Genomic DNA, 19,959 nt, shown 5'->3' with positions numbered 1-19,959 from the left:
TCCCCTCTCATTAATTATTAATCAGTAGATAAAGCCTTTTTCTAATCCACAGACAATAAGGACAGTGATGTCTGAGGTTTACTCTCAGCGCACTCTCTGAGGATGTCTTCAGGTACAAGTTCAAAAGCTCAGAGCGAAGCCAAACTCCATACAGCTTTGTTGACAAAGCAAGAAAAAAAAAAGAAAATATAAAATATAAATAAATAAATAAATCTAGAATTTTCTTGTATTTTAATCAACAAGTAGTAGTGAATTCAAATTATACCAAGGAATTTAAATATTTAAATTTTGGTATCAGATAATACATATACTACCGCAGTGGTTTTCAAACCCTGGGTCACGACCCTCGGGTGGGTCACAAGACTTAAAAAATGGGTTTCCAGAATGATTTAAGGAAAATGTATGTAACAAATGCTCAAGACTCAGGGAAGAAGGAAGCGGGAACTGGCAAACATAACTTTAATAGCAAAATAAACTAAACAACAAAACAAAAGTAAGCGGCAGCCGCCTCACGGCAGACTAGTATCTGTGTTTTCGCTTTGGAGAGCATCAAAGGTTTCTATGTACAATGTGTCTTTGCAGCGTTGAACACTGTAGCCAATCACAGAAATATCTGTTGATTTCTTGAACGCAATGGCCAATCAGAGATGATTGTCAGATCCACTCACCACTCAAAAGGTCAGAGTTCTGTTCAGTCCTGAGTTCTGCAAGCTTGCGAATCCTCTCATTATAATGAACAAAGTGTAGGACGCAATGTAAATAAGAGATTAATTGTGCAGTGTAGAGAGATTAATTTACTAGAACGGCATTTTCTAAGAGTGCGATAAACTGAAATGAGTGACAGCTTTTCAGTGATCATAAAGGGAGTGCTCTTTGCGCGATTTCTTGGCTATATATTATCAATTCAGAAAAGAACAGCAGTCATTTGAAACAGAAATCATTTGTAACAGTATAAATGTCTTTACTGTCACCTTTGATCCATTTAATTTGCATCCTTACTGAATAAAAGTATTTAAAAAAAACTTTCTGGTCCCAAACTTGTGAATGGAAGTGTATGCATTTGCATGTGTGACCATTTCATACAATTTATGAACTTGACCTGCAATTAATTGAACTGTTGCCTCACATGAAGAGGCACTGGGTGGGGTCTACCAGAGGAAGAGTTGTGTTTGCAGAAATATTCTCTGATGGCACTATTCCACTATTGTTTTAAATGCTTCTTGGTGGGTCTGTTTCAACAGCTTTTTTCTAGAAAAAGCAAAGGATATTTATCTTTGTACAATACCTCATGCCTGTATAACACAGTGGCTATGACATGAGAAATAACAGTGTTGGAGACAACAAAAGAGAATTTTGTTATCAGACCTCGCTGAGCTGTGGATGAAACAGAGGGCATATCACAGCATTTCCACAGAAGAGCTGCTCTTTACAAAGGTCTGACAGATTAGCGAGAAACATGACCAAACCCTTAGCGCACATTTCCACTATCAAAACCTCCTAAAACACATGCCGATTACCATTATGGATATTTTAAGGTAATATGGCAGGTTCAATACAAGTGATGCTTAATCAACATCATTTGGAGTACCATGTTGATTTCCATTTAAAAAATAAAATACAAAATTCAAGTGCCCCATTTTGTGTTTCTATTCATTGTTCAGGGATGCAAACTCATCATGGGTGAAAAACTCTGCTAAAATTCACTATAAATGTTCACTTTCATTCATGAATGATGCATTTATATAACGCTTTATTGTGTATTGTTGTACACCCAAAGCGCTTTACAATCATGTGGTGGGGGGGGTCTCTCCTCAACCACCACCAGTGTGCAGCATCCACTTGGATGATGCGACGGCAGCCACAGGACAACGGCGCCAGTGCGCTCACCACACACCAGCTACAGGTGGAGAGGAGAGACAGTCATAGAGCCAATCAAGTGGTTGGGGATTATTAGGAGGCCATGATTGACAAAGGCCAGGGGGGCAATTGGCCAGGACACCGGGGTTACACCCCTACTCTTTACGAGGAGTGCCATGGGATTTTTAATGACCACAGAGAGCCAGGACCTCAGTTTAACTTCTCATCCGGAAGAAGACATGAAAAAAAATGGTCTCCTGGTGGAAAACAAAGACTTAAAGGGTTACTCCACCCCAAAATGAAAATTTTGTCATTAATCACTTACCCCCATGTCGTTCCAAACCCGTAAAAGCTTAGTTCGTCTTCGGAACACAATTTAAGATATTTTGGAAGACGAACTAAGCTTTTACGGGTTTGGAACTACATGGGGATAAGTGATTAATAACAAAATTTTAATTTTGGGGTTGAGTAACCCTTTAAGATGAAAATGACATGAGATTTCCATTATATCCAGTAGATGGCAGCAGAGGATCACCCATTAGCTCAGCTGCCATTTCCACTCCCTAGTTTTTTCTTCACGTCTTGCTTTTGGATTATAAAATGACTATGAAGTACAGCAAGTGCAGGAAGTCACAAAGTCTCATGTCATTTAAAAATAAGTAAATAAATAAATAAGCCCAGACACCAACAGCCTAGTAGGGATAATTATTTAAATACTTAACTAGTTATCTACAAATTAAGTTAATTATTAATGGTATAATAATTAAATAATGTATTAAATATTTTTAGATTTTTTAGATTTAATTTAAAAACTACATTTTTCAAACATTGCCTAAAAAGGATCAAAAGGAGTGCTTTAAGTTATCTTTACCTGTAGAAGCTGCTAAAGCCAACACAGACTTGTTGCTGCTGAATCTTAACTTATTTCTTAAGAAGATTTTTGTGAATCCAGCCCCAGATATTTAACCCGATCTAGGTCACCTGATAATTAGGAATGCCAAACTATATTGAATTATCTAGCATAGATGGATACAGTAAAATGGCTTCTCTCTTCTATCTTGATGGTCCGCACACACAAATCTCTGCCAGTGCTTGAAGTAACACCCCACAGCGTTTCCAAACCGTCTCTGAAACACTGCTGTTTTGAGTAAGTTGTGTCAGGAGCAACAAACAAACAAGAGATGTTTTTATCACATTTAGCATCATTGCACATCAAAGCCAAAGACTGACTACAAGATCACATTTGCGTAAATCATTTTCACTTAGATTCTGGCTGATATGAGCCAACAAGATCAGGTTATTTAACAAAACATTCTGAAAAGGTTTACAAAAGCGTCTTGCAGTCTCTGCTATGCAGCTATTCAGTAATCCACTAAAAGTGTGTCCTCTAGATAGCAGATGAGTGTAACAAGGGCTCTGCTTTGTTGCTTTTCATAAAACAAGCATTGAGATGGAATAATGCTTGATTGTTTCCTTCTTCTATGGCACATTAGACAATGGATGATCTTTACAGCAACGTGTAGTCACCTATGACAGGATTCATATATAAACAGGGACTCTATCAAAGTACAAATATAAATATATATATATATATATATATATATATATGACTTTAATGTGAAGTCCATGAAAAGCAATGATGTATGTAAAGTATGTATCCATGTAAAGAATTTAAAAAAAAAACAACTACCAGCCATGACAAATTGGCAAAAGTGGTGCCTTTCATTTCAGTGTAATTAAAACTGATTTCTAAGACCATTACTTGCATTACTGAACACTTCTCTACCTGCTCCTTATTAATCAAGATAAACCAAAATCAAAAACACCTTGGGAAGGAATTCATTACTATAATCAACAGCAACAAAACTGCACTGAGAATCGAGAGGAGGTGACTGGACAGTGTGAGAGGAAGACAATCTTTCATTAAAGGATTTCCACAGGACGTCCTACCTGTTGTGTTGAACTGGCTGCTTCCAAGAGTGGTTGGCCTGTTTTTCCCACTGTTTGCAGGTGGAGAAAACATCTATGGGAAGACATGCAAACATTTTCTGAAATAGTGTGGTACTAACATTACACAGACAGTGTCTCATGTTTAATCAATAAAAAAATGTATGTGCAAAAAAAATAAAATAAAATAAGTGCATGTTTTATATATTACATATTCTAAAATATCTGTATAAAAAAGTGTGCACATAAATGTTTGTGTGTTGATTTCCATGTATATTCACAACATAAAAAAGTAATACTTAAACTCTAATAATGCATATCTCACAAGTGAGTGACTGAACCAATGACAACAGCTGGAAGAGAGTAGTTAAGTAGTAAAATAATTGATTAATGTCTTACCGCGCTGAAATCCAGCAGATCACTCAGCTCCTTATCCGTCCCGATAGCGGCAATCCGCTGCTGAGGGTTCATCCTTACGATCCTTTTCTAAATCTACAAAACACAAACATCATTCCCCTCAATCTGAGAGCCTGGTGTGCGCTGAAGCTTCAAGCTCGCCAGCAGAGCTTATGCAAATGACATCGGCGAACATCCGCAGCTTGACATGCAGCTAAACATCCCCATCGCCAGTCTTTAGCAGAACTAACTTTGCGCTTTTCCAAAACCCTGATACAAATCAAGGGCAATCGAAGGACCTGGTTGTCCTTGATCAAAAACTATGTGTTATCCATTAAATAGTAATTTAAAAAAAAGCTCCTAAGAGACAGACCCAAGACCTCCTCTCCCCAGCCTCGTATTATTGACAGTTTCAGACAAGGTTACGGAATTTCTTTCTGTAAACAATAGCAATCGCATGACATGAGGTGACACCGTGGAAATAGGTGTTATTATAATGTTAGAGAGCAGGCATAATAGGGTATTTTTGGGGGGATGGCCAAACGTGGACATGTTGAGAAAGACCCTGTGCTCGATGGTGTCACGCACATGGACCCGCAGCATCGTTTTTCCGCTGCATGTGTTTGATTCATCAATGTATCAGAAGTCACGAGCTTACAATGAACTCACATGCGCTGTCAAAACATCAGCCGCTACACACTTTTGTTGTTGCATTACAGGAGAATGGATACTTCCAAACAACGCTGCTGCTGCTGTTGTTCGCTAATTGCCTGTTAACCTATTCATAAGTGGTGCGACCATGAAACGATTACGCGAAAATCGACCATTAGCACTGACATAACCCACGTTTTGACGTGGAGAATGAACGGTGAGATGTCAAACTCAAATGTTAAAGCGAATGCCGACCGCTTTCGCTCCAAATCGGCTCCCGTCTTTTCTTCTATCCCAACTTCTTTCAAACAGTCCGAAACCTCTCACAAACTCTGTGCAATATTTTACCTTTTTTGTTGTCAAAATCCAACTAGGGCGATCGGGTGTGCCAGTGACGGCGTGGGGTTCCTTGTCTCGGGTCGGAAAGATAATGAAATCGGTATCTCTTGCGAATGTATATTGCAAATATCTATGTAACTTGCGAGTTTCCCTTAGGCAGACATTTTTGCTTGGCGATAACCGAAGCACAACGATGACGTCTAAAATTGTGTCCTTCCGCCAGCGCGTAGACTTGACAGTTCTTCAGCGGTGCGGATGAATATCATGTGTGGCGAATCATAAAGCCTGACACACAACCTTGCTAGGGGAGTAAAGGACCACTGGAAACTGGCACCTCCTAAAATCAGTTTGGTTTACCTCCCAACTCCGTTCACGTAAATGTGTCCTTCGTTGGATATGTGTATTATTAGTATTGGGAGAAATTGTGCATTTTTAAAGTATGGAATACATAATTTAGCTGCATTATGTGTTCTGCTGGAACAAGTGAAGCAGCAGAAATGCTTAGCAGACCTTCTGAATTAGTGCACACTCTACCAAAACCATGTAAACATATGGATAATGCTATTTCTCCTTTCAAACCTTATATAACTAGACCTAACTTTGATAACCAGACGTTTCTTCTTTCCTTCATCCTGAGAATTGAAATTCTTCATGTGCCAGTGCAACCAATGGAACATCAAGAATAAGTTACAGTGCAACAACATGACAATCTTAGAAATAATAGTGCAAAATATAGTATAAGCGTATACGTTTATGTGATGTAATGAATTATGAAAAATAATACAATTTTATAAAATAAAAAAACTAATTTATAAAATAAAAAAATTATAATTGTTTGCAATAATATTGGTATTGTTATTGCTGTTGTTGCTATTATTAACTTTTGGACTTAGGAGACTTATAATATTTTCTAATAAATCTTAATTTTCATATAGATAAATACATTTGCAAACTTTTTTTTACAACCGTAATTATTAAATTCTTGAATCGTAAAAATGCATAAAAACATATTTTTGCAGGGAAGGAATGCAATAAATAAGCTTCAAGTAAGAATAGTTGTCTAGCTTGTTTTAAAAGGACCCAAACCATTTAATATTATTATTTGCATATGTGACGAGGCAGATTAAATCTGAGTAAATTTGCAATTGAATGTAAAACAGTCTCTCTGGGTTGTCATTAGTACTTAACTACACTACACTAGAAAGTTTGCCATAAAATTAAAAGCAACTTACTGGCAACAAATAGCTCATTCACTCATAACGAGCTGATCTTTACATTTAATTATGAGAGTATGCTGTATATATTAATTACAATGTGCTTATATATATATATATATATATATATGTGTGTGTGTGTGTGTGTGTGTGTGTGTGTGTTTATTTGTGCTGTATTTGACACAATATTGTCACATTCTTTACTTGCATAAAAAATTATAATGCTTACATCATTTTTACATTCGGTGATATCAAAAATAGTGATATTCAGTACTACTATAGAAGTACTTCATAAAAAAAAGAGAACTGGGATATTACATATATTACGTCATTATGTCCGTTCAAACATTGACCAATTTTAATCAAGTTCATTCACAGATATTTATCTTTCAAGAGACAGAGAAAAGCACATTGAAAACTAATTGCCTGTACAGAACAAAGGGCTGCAAAGTTTAACATCACAAAGCCAAAACAGCTTACAGATGTACAACATAAGCCATCCAAAAAAAAACTCTTAAAACTCCCTTTCCTCCAAACTTTCTGAATGAAAGAACGAGATGTATCATCTGCTGGTGATGATGACATTGATTATTTATAAATGGCATGCATCCCTAACCCATCACAATACCCATAGTGCCACCTGTTGGTCAAAACAAACAGAAGCGAGACAAAACTGTCAAAGTTGCTGCTTGTCAAATTGAACTCTAACTCTAAGTTAACTAAATATCATTACTGTGGTTCTGTTTTATCGCCATTGAATTACTTCAAACTATTACTCATACATTTCTGGTGTTATTCTAATGTTATTTGTTGTTTTTATTTTAACATCCATTAGTTTACTTAAAATATTTGTAAATTTTAGTATAAAGTTTTAGTATAAAGTATCACGATGCAAGTCTTAAAATCTAAAGCTCCACTAAATATCATGTTCTGTAATGTGTACGTGTACGGCGTTTTGACCTAGTTTTTATTGTCTGACTCATTAATGTATTGGTTATAATTACTTTATTTTCTTCTCTGCACACAGTTGCTTTATGTTCTGTATTTTTAATGTTGTCATAAACGGAGGCTTTTCAAAGTCTTGGTTCTGTGAGAGACGTGAGGTTCTTTAGTCCCAACAATAGCCCCTCTGATTTCCCATGAGCCTCCGCGCTTCATGCCGCTGTGAGTGTGTCTGAATCAACACTGACGTTGTTTGTAAATAATCCGAGATTTTAAAAGGTAAGGCCGTGTTTCGCTTTTTTTTTTAATCCGAAATGTTTGCCTATATGTTATCGTAACAAAGCCAATGAACATTTCCTGTGTGATTTGCCGTTTCTCTCTGCAGGCGCATGCAATTTTTCTGGCTTTTTAGCATGTTAGCTTCCAGACAGCCGACCTGTCTGCTAACGGATTTCTGAATAATGTGCTAGATCTATGTCGATGTATGAATGTCTCTGATTTCTTAGCATTTATGCACTTTATTCTTGACTGCATTTTGAAGTAATAGCTGGGGTGTAAATGTTGGGACTCTGAATTAGCATATTAGCCGGTCTGTGTCCGCAGTAACAGTCTCGTGGCTGCTAGAGGTGGATCACAGGTTTTGCATTACTATAGTTGGGCTTTTAAACTTAACATTAGCATGTCTACATGTATATCTTTTCCTGTGGGAAGCAAAGATAATTTGGTTCTAGCACATAACTTGTTTTGTGGCATTTCAGTGATATATATGGCACCTTAGTTTTGCTGGAGTCTCAAGCATTAGCTAGCTTTTATTGAGGTGTAACTGTGCTGGTATGCCTACACCCAGGTTATGATATAATCTGTGTGCTGTTGGTATAATTTCATTAACCACATAGCACTGCACTGATTTGTTTTTTGTTTCCTCTTAGATGTCTGAGCTGTTTATGGAGTGTGAGGAGGAGGAGTTGGAGCCGTGGCAGAAGGCAATACCAGAAATCAATCTGATAGATCTTGATGATGATGATGATGATGAACCAATATTTGTCGGTGAAATCTGTAGCTCCAAGCTTGCGACCAACACAAGACAAGGTTTGACTCTCTTGTTGGCACACTGTCACTTCTGTTCTGGTCTTGTTGCTCATTGTTTCTTGTTCTTGTGATCTTCAGGTGCTGTTAACCAACAGAACCAGCGGAATGTCCCGGTTCAGAAACCCTCGATGTTGGCATCTTCACAAAAGACTCTGCAAGCTCCGCCGAACCCCGCTAGGGTGGCTACAGGTCCTACAATCATGGTCAGAGGCTCTGCCCCGTCAGGAGGAAATCCCATCCTCATCCCTCTCAACACAACTCTAGGACCTCAAACAGCCCCTCAACCCATCATTATTAACAATCAGGTAACTTCACTTCTTTTTTAACTTTCAGATAAATCTGTGATTTGTGCTGAACAAATGCTAAGTACAATGATAGAGTTGCTTTCTGCCCATAGTAGCCACAGGCTTCTTCCCACTATGCATATAAACATGCATGAATTTATATTCATTAATGTGTGTATTCATAAGCTGAATTTGGTCAGGGTACTGAATCTTTTTTTTTTTTCTTTATCATTTCACCAGGGTTACATTGTGGTATCACCACAGAATCTCAACAGCAACACCTTGTTCAACAGCTCTCTGGGGTCACAGTATCCACCAGGAACCACTGTCACAGTTGTGCCAGGTATAAATGCTGTGTCTGTGTAGTTTTTTTGTTTTTGGTGCACTATCACATTTAGGCTACGTACACACAAAACCAGAGCTTTCCCTATCCAATCTTTTTTTTCCCCTCATCTCAAGAAATATCTGCGTCCACACGAAACAGACACAAAGCGATGTAGCAATAGCGGTTTCACTCTCCCAAAATGCCGGATCCGTGTGGACGAAACGCCTATACGATACAAAATTTATGCGAATACAGCTAATCGCGTCTCCGTGTGGACGGGGCCTTAGTCATTTTGTTTTTGCAGACTAGCTATCTTGCAGACACTTTCATTCAAAAGTTTGGGGTTGGTAAGATTGTTAAATGTTTTTTGAAAGATGTTTCATGCTCACCAAGGCTTAATTTATTTTATCAAAATGACAGTAAAAACTGAAATATTATTGCAATTTAAAATAACTTTTTTATTGATTGTTTTTATTTTAAAATGTACCTTATTTTTGTGATGGCAAAGCTGAATTTTCAGCAGTCATTTCTCCAGTCTTCAGAAATCATTCTAATATGTGGAATTGGTGCTCCAGAAACATTTCTTCTTATTATCATCATTGTTCCAAACAATGCTGCTTAATATTTTGTGGAAACCGTGATAAATTTTTTTCACGATTTGTTTGATAAATAAAAAGTTCAAAAGAGCAGCATTTATTTTAAATAGGGATGCACCGATACTGGTATCGGGCCCGATACTGAGCTTCTGTACTCGTACTCGTTAAAATGCCCCGATACCAAACGCCGATACCACACAGCATGTGATCAGTGCCATAATCAGACAAAGACACAACAACAATAGACAGCAGAATGGAGTTATAAGAGATTAAGGATGTCTACGAAGTATATGTATGCAATGAATATAATGTTAAACTTTCAGTATTAACGTCTGTATAGCGGATGTGCGCGAGCTGATAAACAAAGCACGCTGAGTGGGTTGAGCGCGCAGCGGTGCAGATGCGCGAGCTTGTCGAGTGAATATACCTTTCTCACAGACATCACTGGAAAGTTTGTAGTTCGGTCGGATACGTCAAAAACAAGTAAGAAAAACAATGCACAAGTTACTTAACGGTAAGGAGAGAGAGAGAGCGCGTGCGCACTTCTGTTATGTGATCTTTGATGTTCACTCACTTAGCACAAGCATCATTTGGATTAAAACGAAATCGTAAAAATAAGACAATTTATATGGGCATTCACTATAAACATCATTTATTTTCAACCTTAGGCATACACGACTTTCTGGCGAAAGTGAATCTAGCAGCCTGTGTGAAATGCGCTAGGCTGTACTATTCTGCAGCAGTACAAATACCTGCACGCGTTGCGCGTGTTTTGCTTGCTTCATGAGTGTTTCTGCATTATATGAGAGGCTTTGGAATATAAATCGCAGCACGTTTCAGATGAAAAAACGCGACTTCTATTTCTGAAAATATCACAGTTAGGAGATTTATAACGAGTGGTTCCCTGCATTATTACAGCAAAGCGCGTGATTAAAGTACTAAGCCGCTGCAATAATGCTATTAAATTAAAGATGATGTACCATAGAGCAAAAAAATGAACAGTGAAAGTAACAAAAACTCGTAAAATACATTTTAATGGGCATAATTAAGTGTGAAAATAACCGAAGGATATACAGTGAAACCAAAAATGATTCAGAGACCAGATATAATTTTTGATATTTTTTTACTAGTGGGTGCAGGACACTATAGTTAATTTATGTAAGTGAGGATAGCAAAATAAAGTAAACTGTGACAAATCATACCCAAAAATTCTTCATACAGTGGACTACCAATAAAACTGATACAAATTTGGGTCCAAAAATTATTCAGACCGAGTCTGGGAAAAAAACTGAAGTTCAGGTTTTCATGAACCTGGGTGACAGCATGCCCAGGAGACTACAGGCTGTCATTAAGGCTAAGGGCTGCCCGACTAAGTATTGATAGTTGTGTAAATACTGTCATACTAACAGCTGTCTAATTTTTTGGTTGATTGTAATCCATTAGGCTACATACCTTTCTATCAAAGTTATCTAACATTATCAAGCTGAATTTGTTCTGACACAGTTTAACTCTGAGTTCTTGTTATATTTTATTACCATTTTCTAAACTATAGCGAATAAACTATAGCGTGATAATGTGAGAAATGTTGAAGGTGTCTGAATAAATTTTGGTTTGACTGTTATCTATTTGATAAATGGAAGTTAACCAACTAACATTATACATACTCTTTTGGTTTCTGTACCCAATTTTTAAAAAATTTACAAATGCAATAAAATATTGGTATCGGTACTCTGTATCGGCAAGTACCAAAAAAATAAAAGTATCGGTATCGGGCGAGTACTGGAAAAAGTGGTATCGGCGCATCCCTAATTTTAAATATACTTTTTTTGTAAAATTATAAATGCTTTATGGTCACTTTTTATCTATTTATTGCATCCTTGTTGAATAAAAGCAGATGTTCTTAACTCTGGCCCTCGAGATCCACTTTCCTGCAATTTAGTAGGAGGGTTGGGAATCGAAAAGCTATTCCAATTTTGGAATCAGATGCGTAAGGTCAGGAATCGAATTACTTGTTATCAAATTAAATTTCGATTCTGCTTCTCGATTCCTGTATGCGCATTTAGGCTATTGTGATTTCAAAAGATTCAACTGCAAGAAGACGAAATAGAACTCACTTCTGCACTCGCGCGCTGTTTTCTATGCTGCGCACGCACAAAAGCCGCCTCTTATATACGCGAACACTGGACTGAGCGCTCTTTCTCGCATTCTCACACATTCGAATGGACAAATAAAAAACAGAATTATATCAAAATATCCCATAAATACAATCGGTTATGTCTTAAGTGAACATAAAGAGTTGAGAAAGAAAACAAGGGTGTATTGGATCCGTGTATTGACAGCAGTTGCTGCCGCCAGTCATTAATATCAATCAAAGAACGTTTGAAAGCGTGAAGTGTTTGTCATGTTCTGACCATAAAGAGTAGTTTAAAACCACAGTCAACCGTTTGGTTTCTACAACTATTACTTAGGAGTCAAAAAATCTGCCTTTAAACCTGAAAGAAATAAAAGATTTGAAATTTATTGTGATAATTATCAATATCGACTGACATGAAAAATTTTATCGTGTTAATTTTTTGGGCCATATCGCCCAGCCCTAGGTTGGAGCTAAACTCTGCAGGAAAGTGGACCTCGAGGGCCAGAGCTGAGAATCCCTGAATAAAAGTGTTAATTTCTTTAAAAAATATGAATTGTAGTGTATGCTAATGAGTTGAATTGGTATGTGTTTGCTTCATTACTTTGTGTTTGTTTCTCAAGCAGCAGGTCGGCAGATAGTGCCACAAGTCATTGCCACACCAAAGCAGGGGGTCATTCACAGGCCACAAGTGCAGCATATCCAGGACAATGTGGTGACCTTGTCCAATGTACAAGCCCCAGCTTACCTTCGTCCTCAGTCCCAAACTACTTCAGGATCTCAGAACACAACAGGCATTGTCCCAGCAATACTAGCAAAACAGAAAACTGTATCCCTGCAAACTATGAATAGCAGAGGTAAGCCTGTGTCTGCCGATTGATAAGCTATATCAATGTATCCACTACTTTACCAGTAGACCTTTTTTCTAGGTTAGTGTGTTACTTACCGAAGTGAAAGGGTTATAACCAAGGTTTGCAATTACCACCCACCCACCATCCTACCAGATTATGATTGCCAACCACCCACCATAATTTTTGGATGATTGAGCAACTGCAATTTACCATGACAACAAAATGGGATTTATTTGTTGTCCATATACAAAGCTACAATTTTAAAAAAATAAATCAATTTCAAAAAGGTATCGTAACACTTTGAAAATTCCAAGGCCGCTCTGGCTTTTCTGAAATGTGTTAAAACTTTTTAAAAAGATTTTTTTTCTTTGAAGATATAAACTTTATTGGATGCTTCTTTTTATGATCCACAGATAATGGCACAAACCACCCACCATAATTTTTGGATGATTGAGCAACTGCAATTTACCATGACAACAAAATGGGATTTATTTGTTGTCCATATACAAAGCTACAATTTTAAAAAAATAAATCAATTTCAAAAAGGTATCGTAACACTTTGAAAATTCCAAGGCCGCTCTGGCTTTTCTGAAATGTGTTTGACAAAACTTTTTTAAAAGATTTTTTTTCTTTGAAGATATAAACTTTATTGGATGCTTCTTTTTATGATCCACAGATAATGGCACAATGATAAATGACACAAGCAACAGTGGGTCCAAAGGAGGTAAGCTTGACATGGGGTATGTTTTTGTCCAATATGTATTGTAGAATTTCCAGAAGCAACAATCTCTGTTCATCTTTTAATCTTTTTTTCCTTCTTTGACAGCAGGGGAAAATTATTTTCCCTTCACAAAGAAGTGTCCCAGGTGTCAGAATGTGTTTTGCTTTCAGCCTTTAAAGAATCATATGAAGGTTGGTATGTTTTACTTTAGTTTTTTGTTTCCTGTGTTAGCAACAGCTTTATCGCGTTCAGTCATGCAGCATTACATCTCAATATTAACATAGCCATTTATGACATCTGTAGTGTGTCATCATCTTCACTGTCCCGCAGCCTGTTTTAAGTTATGAGCTGTTTGGGAAGCCAAACACTGCAACTGAACCAAGTAAACTGCAATGCCACTCATGCACACACTGGTTATGTAGTTTGGTGTTTGGTCTGCTTTTTTTTTGTTTTGTTTTGTTGCTATTTGCTCACAGAATGATTCATTGCATAAATGAGATGTTATCTTGTGCAATGTTTTAAAACAAAGAATAAGACAACATTTTCTTAAAAATTGATAATTTACCCAAAAATGAAAATTCTGTAATCAATTACTCAGCCTCATGTCTTTCTAAACTCATAATACTTGCATACATCTTTTGGAGCATAAATGAAGATCTTTTAAAAATATTCTCTCTTCATTTTTCCCTCCATCGAATGAATGCAATCAAAATTTCATAAAGACATCATAAAATAATCCATATGAATTGAGCAGTTTAATCCAGGTCTTCTAAAGAGTGTTCGCTGAATGATCACTTAAGATTTCATTTAGGCATTTATTCACATATAAACATTGATCAACGCACATCAGATTTGGTAAGCAGAATATCTAGGTTTGTTCTCACATCAGGCATGCAAGTTTGAGCCCCCGATGATTGGCTGATTAACTAGAAAAGTTAAAAATGGCACTTCATTTTAAAACGGTTGCCACCTCCTGATGTAGAGACAGATATACTTTATTGATTCCTCAGCTGAAAAGCAGTATTGAGATGTTATGACGCTTTTCTCCTCTTCTTCTTTAGCTGTGCTGCCCTGAATTGTTGGACTCTGTGTTCCCTTCAACATCGAAGCCTGACAAACAAGCCAATGCACCGAAAGTCAACGAGCCTGACAAAGGCAAACTCATCATGCTGGTTTCAGACTTCTACTATGGGAAATGTGAAGGGGATCCATCTCTGATTCCCAAATTCAAGTCCAACAACACGTTCAAGTGCAACAGCTGTTTAAAAATGCTCAAGAACAATATCAGGTATTTGTTTGAGTGTTTATTTTTGGAGTTACGTAAATAAATAAAAATATATCAGGTTACACATTTTTTGAAGTACCATCTTTAATCAGTCAATGCCTAAGTCAGGTGCATAGGTGGTTATAGCTCTATAGACCTTAGTAAGGGTAGCTGCAATTTAGTTTGCCATGAATGAAAACGATTCAAACAATCCCAGTCATTTAAGTCTGCTTTTTTTTGTATAATTGTTTTGGTCTGTGCGGGAGCAACATCACATATGTGACTTAGAGGGAACATTGCTCATGAGAGCCATTAGCTACAGGAGCCCTGAGATGGAGAGAGCAATAGTTAGAGAAAGAGAGACCCCATCACTGGATTCCCCCTCAGATGGATGACGTTATCAGACCCCCGCTCCCTCTAGGGGCCCCAGATGAATAATGGAGGATAGTTTGGCTGCTATAAGAACTGTTCCTGTGATTAAATAACTTTACTCAGCCACGGCGTGAGAAAAGCCTCCGTAAGCTCCTTTTAATGGGGAGGTGCGTTTGCAGAGCACCCCGAGTTCTGGCGGCGGGGGTCACAGTTCAGCCCCATAAAAATCCCTATTAGGGGAGATGAGGTTGCAGAACATGCTGACTGAAAAATTGGCCGCTCAGCGTCAGGGCACCAATGGCAGGTGAGGCAGAGAGAACAGAGGCAGTCTGCGCATCACATCATTAAACAAAGAAGAAGCGCAGTATAATTGCTGGTATTATAATGGCTATTACGCACAGTTAGATCATGAACTTTAAGTAGAATATTTGCTAATTTATCTCCTGGAAACCTTTGGGAGCTCAAATGCTTCTTGAGTATACACGCATAGGCCTTGCCCTGTTCGGAGGTGACTTTTAATGGTGTATGTTTGTAATTTGGCTAATTATATTTAACTGTGCATGAGTTTTGTATTCCTAAAGGATGCTGAACATTAGCTACTTTAACTTTGGCATTTTCCCTTCCCTTCAGACGTATTTGATGAATTACGGTTTATCATGAGTTGATAGTTCATGTACTGCTCATTTGTATCTTGAAAATCCAGCGTAATCTATAAACAAAGCTGGAGTATGACCTGTTTCAAAAATGGGATGTGAACTTCGGTTGCAACATCTGAAACGGCATGATTCTCAGAGGATGTTATGTGTCTATTTTTAGGTGCCTTTTGAAGAGCAAAAGGAAACTCCACTCCTGAGAGAGCAGACACTTTGTAGTGGTTTACCTGTTTGAATGTTGTACATCTGTTTGACATTCACTTCCTCGCATATCAAAGGTTTTCCTGTTTAGTTGTCACACCTTTGTCAACGGCGGCCCCGCTTGTGTCAGACTGAGTTCTCCCAAGATGGCAGCTGTTTATAGAGCAGGGAGTTTACCTTAAAGGGTGTCATTAATGTCACATGTTGCAGGTGTACCCAATGCCTTCTCACTCTTAGCACAAGCTGACTTGGAACAACTTGATTTTGGTTGTGAGTTGACACACCTACTGACTGTTTTTGCAGAAATCTCTGCACACACAGATTAAGAATAGATAAGAGGTGACAGACTTAATGACCCTGACATTTCTCACCGATTACCTGTCACATGAAACTTGCCAAAATAGGTGCATGAGCACTGCACGAATATAAACAATGGGTTTATGTTCATTGAGTTTCATCGAGTGACTTTACTCTGTGAGTGTATGCGATTGTTTATCGATCCTTTCTGCGCCTGTTGAAGCTTCAGTAAGAACATTATTTTCGTAATTTATTAGTCATTTATGAGAGATCCCTTACACGATCACCATCCATAACGAACAGTATTTGTGATATGTGGCATTACATTTGCTGAGTAACATTTTGGAGTCTGCCCCACTGTGAGTGATAATTTTGAATGTTTCAGAAGTTGTCGGTCAATAATTTAGCAGCGAGTTGGTCGCTGGGGCTGTTAACGGCCACCTGGCGAGAGATGTGGCCCTCTGGTCCTTCAATGACTATGTAAATGAAGACTACAGCAGAAAATCTAGTTTGAAAATCTAGTAGTATCTAATCAGCTAGTTGTAGTAATGCCATCCTTTGCTCCTCCTCATCCCTCTGTTCTTTTCCCTCTCACTCAGGTTCATGAACCACATGAAACATCACCTGGAGTTGGAGAAGCAGAACAGTGAGAGCTGGGAGAGTCACACTACATGTCAACATTGTTACCGGCAGTATTCAACTCCCTTTCAACTGCAGTGTCACATAGAGAGCGCTCACAGTCCCTTCGAGTCCAGCAGTAAGTCACAACATTTCAGTCACAGGGTCTTTTTTTTTTTTTTGAAGTAAGTGGTTCTTGGCCAGAATAAAGGCCTGTTCATACCAAGAACGACAACTATAACGATAACTATATTGGTGTCCACATCAACGTTCTGTTTGTTATAAGTGCATGCTGCAGTTTTATCATCTTCCGATTTGAATTATCAAGCTTTTTAAAGTCAGATGGATTCTGATTGGCTGTCAGTGTTTTTATTGTTCATCAGCTGAAAAAAATTGTTCAGAAGTTGATTACAACAGTATAATTCCTCTGTGTCATTATTATGATTGTAATGTGGCTATTCTCACAGTATTAGAATGATTGTTAAAACTTTTATAGTTATCATCCTTCGTGTGAACAGGCCTTATGCCGCAAAGTGGACAACACAATGTATTTAGCTAATACTTGTGCTACAAAATAATATTCACTGTGGTTGAATGGGAATGATATAATACATAAAGCATTGATTTCACACCAAATGTAATGTAAATGTAAAAGAAGAAAAAAAGGAAGATACTTCTGCCCAATGGTTTTTTTCTGACCAAAATCACTTGAATGCACATCACATCATAATTATGATTTTCAAACTAAAGTAGAAACTTTTGAGGTTATGTAAAAATAGTCAGTGATGTCGTAATTTGAATGAGAATATTTCACCAGAGGGGAATAAGTTGATGGTTTAGATATATTATAAGTATATTGTTATCTTTTCTTTCCCCAGCCAACTGTAAAATATGTGAATTGGCTTTTGAGACGGAGCAAGTGCTTCTGGAGCACATGAGGGACAATCACAAACCTGGAGAGATGCCCTATGCCTGTCAGGTAAAACGTCAACGTTGCGCTATGTAATTTGTATTTCAAATACTTGGTTCTCATTTTGTTTTTGCTCTCTTGAAGGTTTGCAACTACAGGTCCTCCTTCTTCTCTGATGTGGATAACCATTTCCGCACAGTTCATGAAAACACTAAAGACCTGCTTTGTCCCTTTTGCCTGAAAGTCCTTCGCAGTGGCCATATGTACATGCAACACTACATGAGACATCAAGTGAGTGTATTACCTCATGTGTCTTTTTGACATGTTCTTGGGTAAGACGTCATCTGTCTCTTTGTCTGTGGATTTGGAGCTTGAGACTTCACTGATCTGAAGTCGGCACAATGTGCAACTCATTTGTGTGTTGCCCCATTGGCTCTTTCTCTAAGGTTGGATTGATTTGGTTGTCTGCTGAACACCTTGGTGCAATATATAACAGGCTGACAATGGTGGCTTACTCTATTCACCTTCCCTGGTTACTCCTTATGGGCTTCTCCCTGGCAACAGCAAACCAGATTAACCAAGAGACATATCAGCCAAGAGCAAAATTTCTAACAAAAACAATAGTGCACGTGGTGGTGGAATAATGCAGATTAGAGGCCGCCAAGTTAAACCTGAGCTTATGGCATTTGTATATATATAAAAATAAAAAAACTATATATACAGTGGGTACGGAAAGTATTCAGACCCCCTTAAATTTTTCACTCTTTGTTATATTGCAGCCATTTGCTAAAATCATTTAAGTTAATTTTTTTCCTCATTAATGTACACACAGCACCCCATATTGAAGCTACATGTGCCCTTCAGCAAGTAGGAAATATACAGAAATTGAATAAAGTTATCAAACACTAAATTCTAAATCAAATATAGATGAATCCTTAAAGCTACAAAAAAAAATTGTTTAGTTTTTTTTGTTCTTTGATTAACAGATATCACAACAGCTGGGTTATTAGGGTATTTTGGCTGGTTTAAGACCTGCCGCTGTTGAACATGATACGGATCTGACACGCATCGTATTTTACAACACACTCCGAACTCTTTACCTTTTCTGATCCACTTCAGGTCTTAAAAGTCTCTACTAATGAGCTGATGAGTTGAATCGGGTGTATTAGATAAGGGAGACCGTGCTGGGGTGCTCCAGACCAGGACAGTTTTGAGAACCACTGCATTTCAGAGAAATTGTTCTTAAATCTGAAATCTGATATATAACACATAATTACGTACATGCACAGTTTTAAGGCAGCTTTAAGCACCTATTTGGTAACTTCATGACTTAACTGACGACATAACTATGACATTGCATGCTTGTAGTTTCATTTGCGCTTTAATATGGAATTATATACAGTGCGCGCTGCCGCATTTGTGCGTGCAATTGAAGAGCATGTGCTACAAGCACAGTATAACGGCTGACAGGAAAATTCATTTTTACTGACATGTGTCCTAAAAACATCTCATCTGACCGCAGTTCACTGTTGTTCTACTGAAGCTCCTCGTCACCTGTACCTTTTATTTCGCGCTCATTTGACTATTGCCTGGTGCTGAGGTGAAGTTGGAGTGCGAGTCTGAAAAGTTTCCCGTTTTATGTGGTCGTAAAGACATTCTGCGTCTAAATAAACGCAATTCTTGTCAAGAAAAAAGAGATGGAAGCAGCAGTATATATATACAGTTGTGCACATAAGTAGGGTTGGGTGTCATTTTAATTTTATTAATTCCGATTCTGCTTATCGATTCCGATTCTTTTCGATTCCCAGTTTCGATTCCAGTATGCTTAAATAATGATATCAAACATTTATCCTGTGTCTCTTTTTTGCAAACCATTTATTGGAGCTGAATACCATGAACAAAAATCAACAGGCTACATAAAAACTGGACTCTTTAAGAGCTGTTTGTGTGCAAAATAGAACTGAATGATTCTGGGTCATTTTTTTTTCTTTTTTTTCCCCCCAATGGAAGTTGTGTTTCTCTCATGATTCTGAAGAAAAAAACATTAGACAATAGGGGTGGAACGATACATGTATTTGTACCGAACCGTCATGGTAAGGAACATCTCGGTTCGGTGCGTGAGGCCTTACAACGAATACAGGCAATTCACCCCCAATCCAGAAGGGGGCGCCCGCAGCAATGAAACGCTGTTTGATAACTGGCCGCCAGCAGAAGAACAGCGAATGCCATGAGTTGCGCACATGAAAACAAAGCCCACTAGACAGTGACCATGTGCTGATTCTGAATGCGTCTCTCACAGAC

At 37.8% G+C, this 19,959-nt stretch overlaps 2 protein-coding genes across 3 annotated transcripts in view; one reads left to right on the top strand and one right to left on the bottom strand.

Annotated features, from left to right (window-relative positions):
* Positions 1-5,432, bottom strand: part of LOC107757947 (transcription factor 12-like) — a 144,362-nt gene extending 138,930 nt beyond the window's left edge. Inside the window, exons 1-3 of the mRNA XM_016575561.1 lie at positions 5,200-5,432; positions 4,204-4,296; positions 3,808-3,880 (exon numbers count right to left, since the gene is read on the bottom strand). Coding sequence (XP_016431047.1) covers positions 3,808-3,880; positions 4,204-4,275 — 145 coding nt within the window. The 5' untranslated portion in view covers positions 4,276-4,296; positions 5,200-5,432. The remainder of the gene's footprint in view (positions 1-3,807; positions 3,881-4,203; positions 4,297-5,199) is intronic.
* Positions 5,433-7,533: 2,101 nt separating this feature from the next.
* The window catches only part of LOC107757843 (zinc finger protein 280C-like), a 19,407-nt gene continuing 6,981 nt past the window's right edge, over positions 7,534-19,959 (top strand). Inside the window, exons 1-11 of one of the 2 annotated variants that reach the window (XM_016575445.1) lie at positions 7,534-7,625; positions 8,276-8,435; positions 8,514-8,740; positions 8,960-9,062; positions 12,398-12,628; positions 13,299-13,346; positions 13,449-13,534; positions 14,405-14,631; positions 16,730-16,887; positions 17,627-17,727; positions 17,803-17,949. In XM_016575445.1, coding sequence (XP_016430931.1) covers positions 8,276-8,435; positions 8,514-8,740; positions 8,960-9,062; positions 12,398-12,628; positions 13,299-13,346; positions 13,449-13,534; positions 14,405-14,631; positions 16,730-16,887; positions 17,627-17,727; positions 17,803-17,949 — 1,488 coding nt within the window. In that variant the 5' untranslated portion in view covers positions 7,534-7,625. Of the gene's footprint in view, positions 7,626-8,275; positions 8,436-8,513; positions 8,741-8,959; positions 9,063-12,394; positions 12,629-13,298; positions 13,347-13,448; positions 13,535-14,404; positions 14,632-16,729; positions 16,888-17,626; positions 17,728-17,802; positions 17,950-19,959 lie in introns of both variants that reach the window. The other variant, XM_016575439.1, reaches the window with a different exon arrangement.

Source organism: Sinocyclocheilus rhinocerous, unplaced genomic scaffold, assembly GCF_001515625.1.
Source record: "Sinocyclocheilus rhinocerous isolate Xijiao unplaced genomic scaffold, SAMN03320098_v1.1 scaffold252, whole genome shotgun sequence".
In the NCBI taxonomy this organism is placed as follows: domain Eukaryota; kingdom Metazoa; phylum Chordata; class Actinopteri; order Cypriniformes; family Cyprinidae; genus Sinocyclocheilus; species Sinocyclocheilus rhinocerous.
This window is presented reverse-complemented; position numbering and strand designations above follow the sequence as displayed.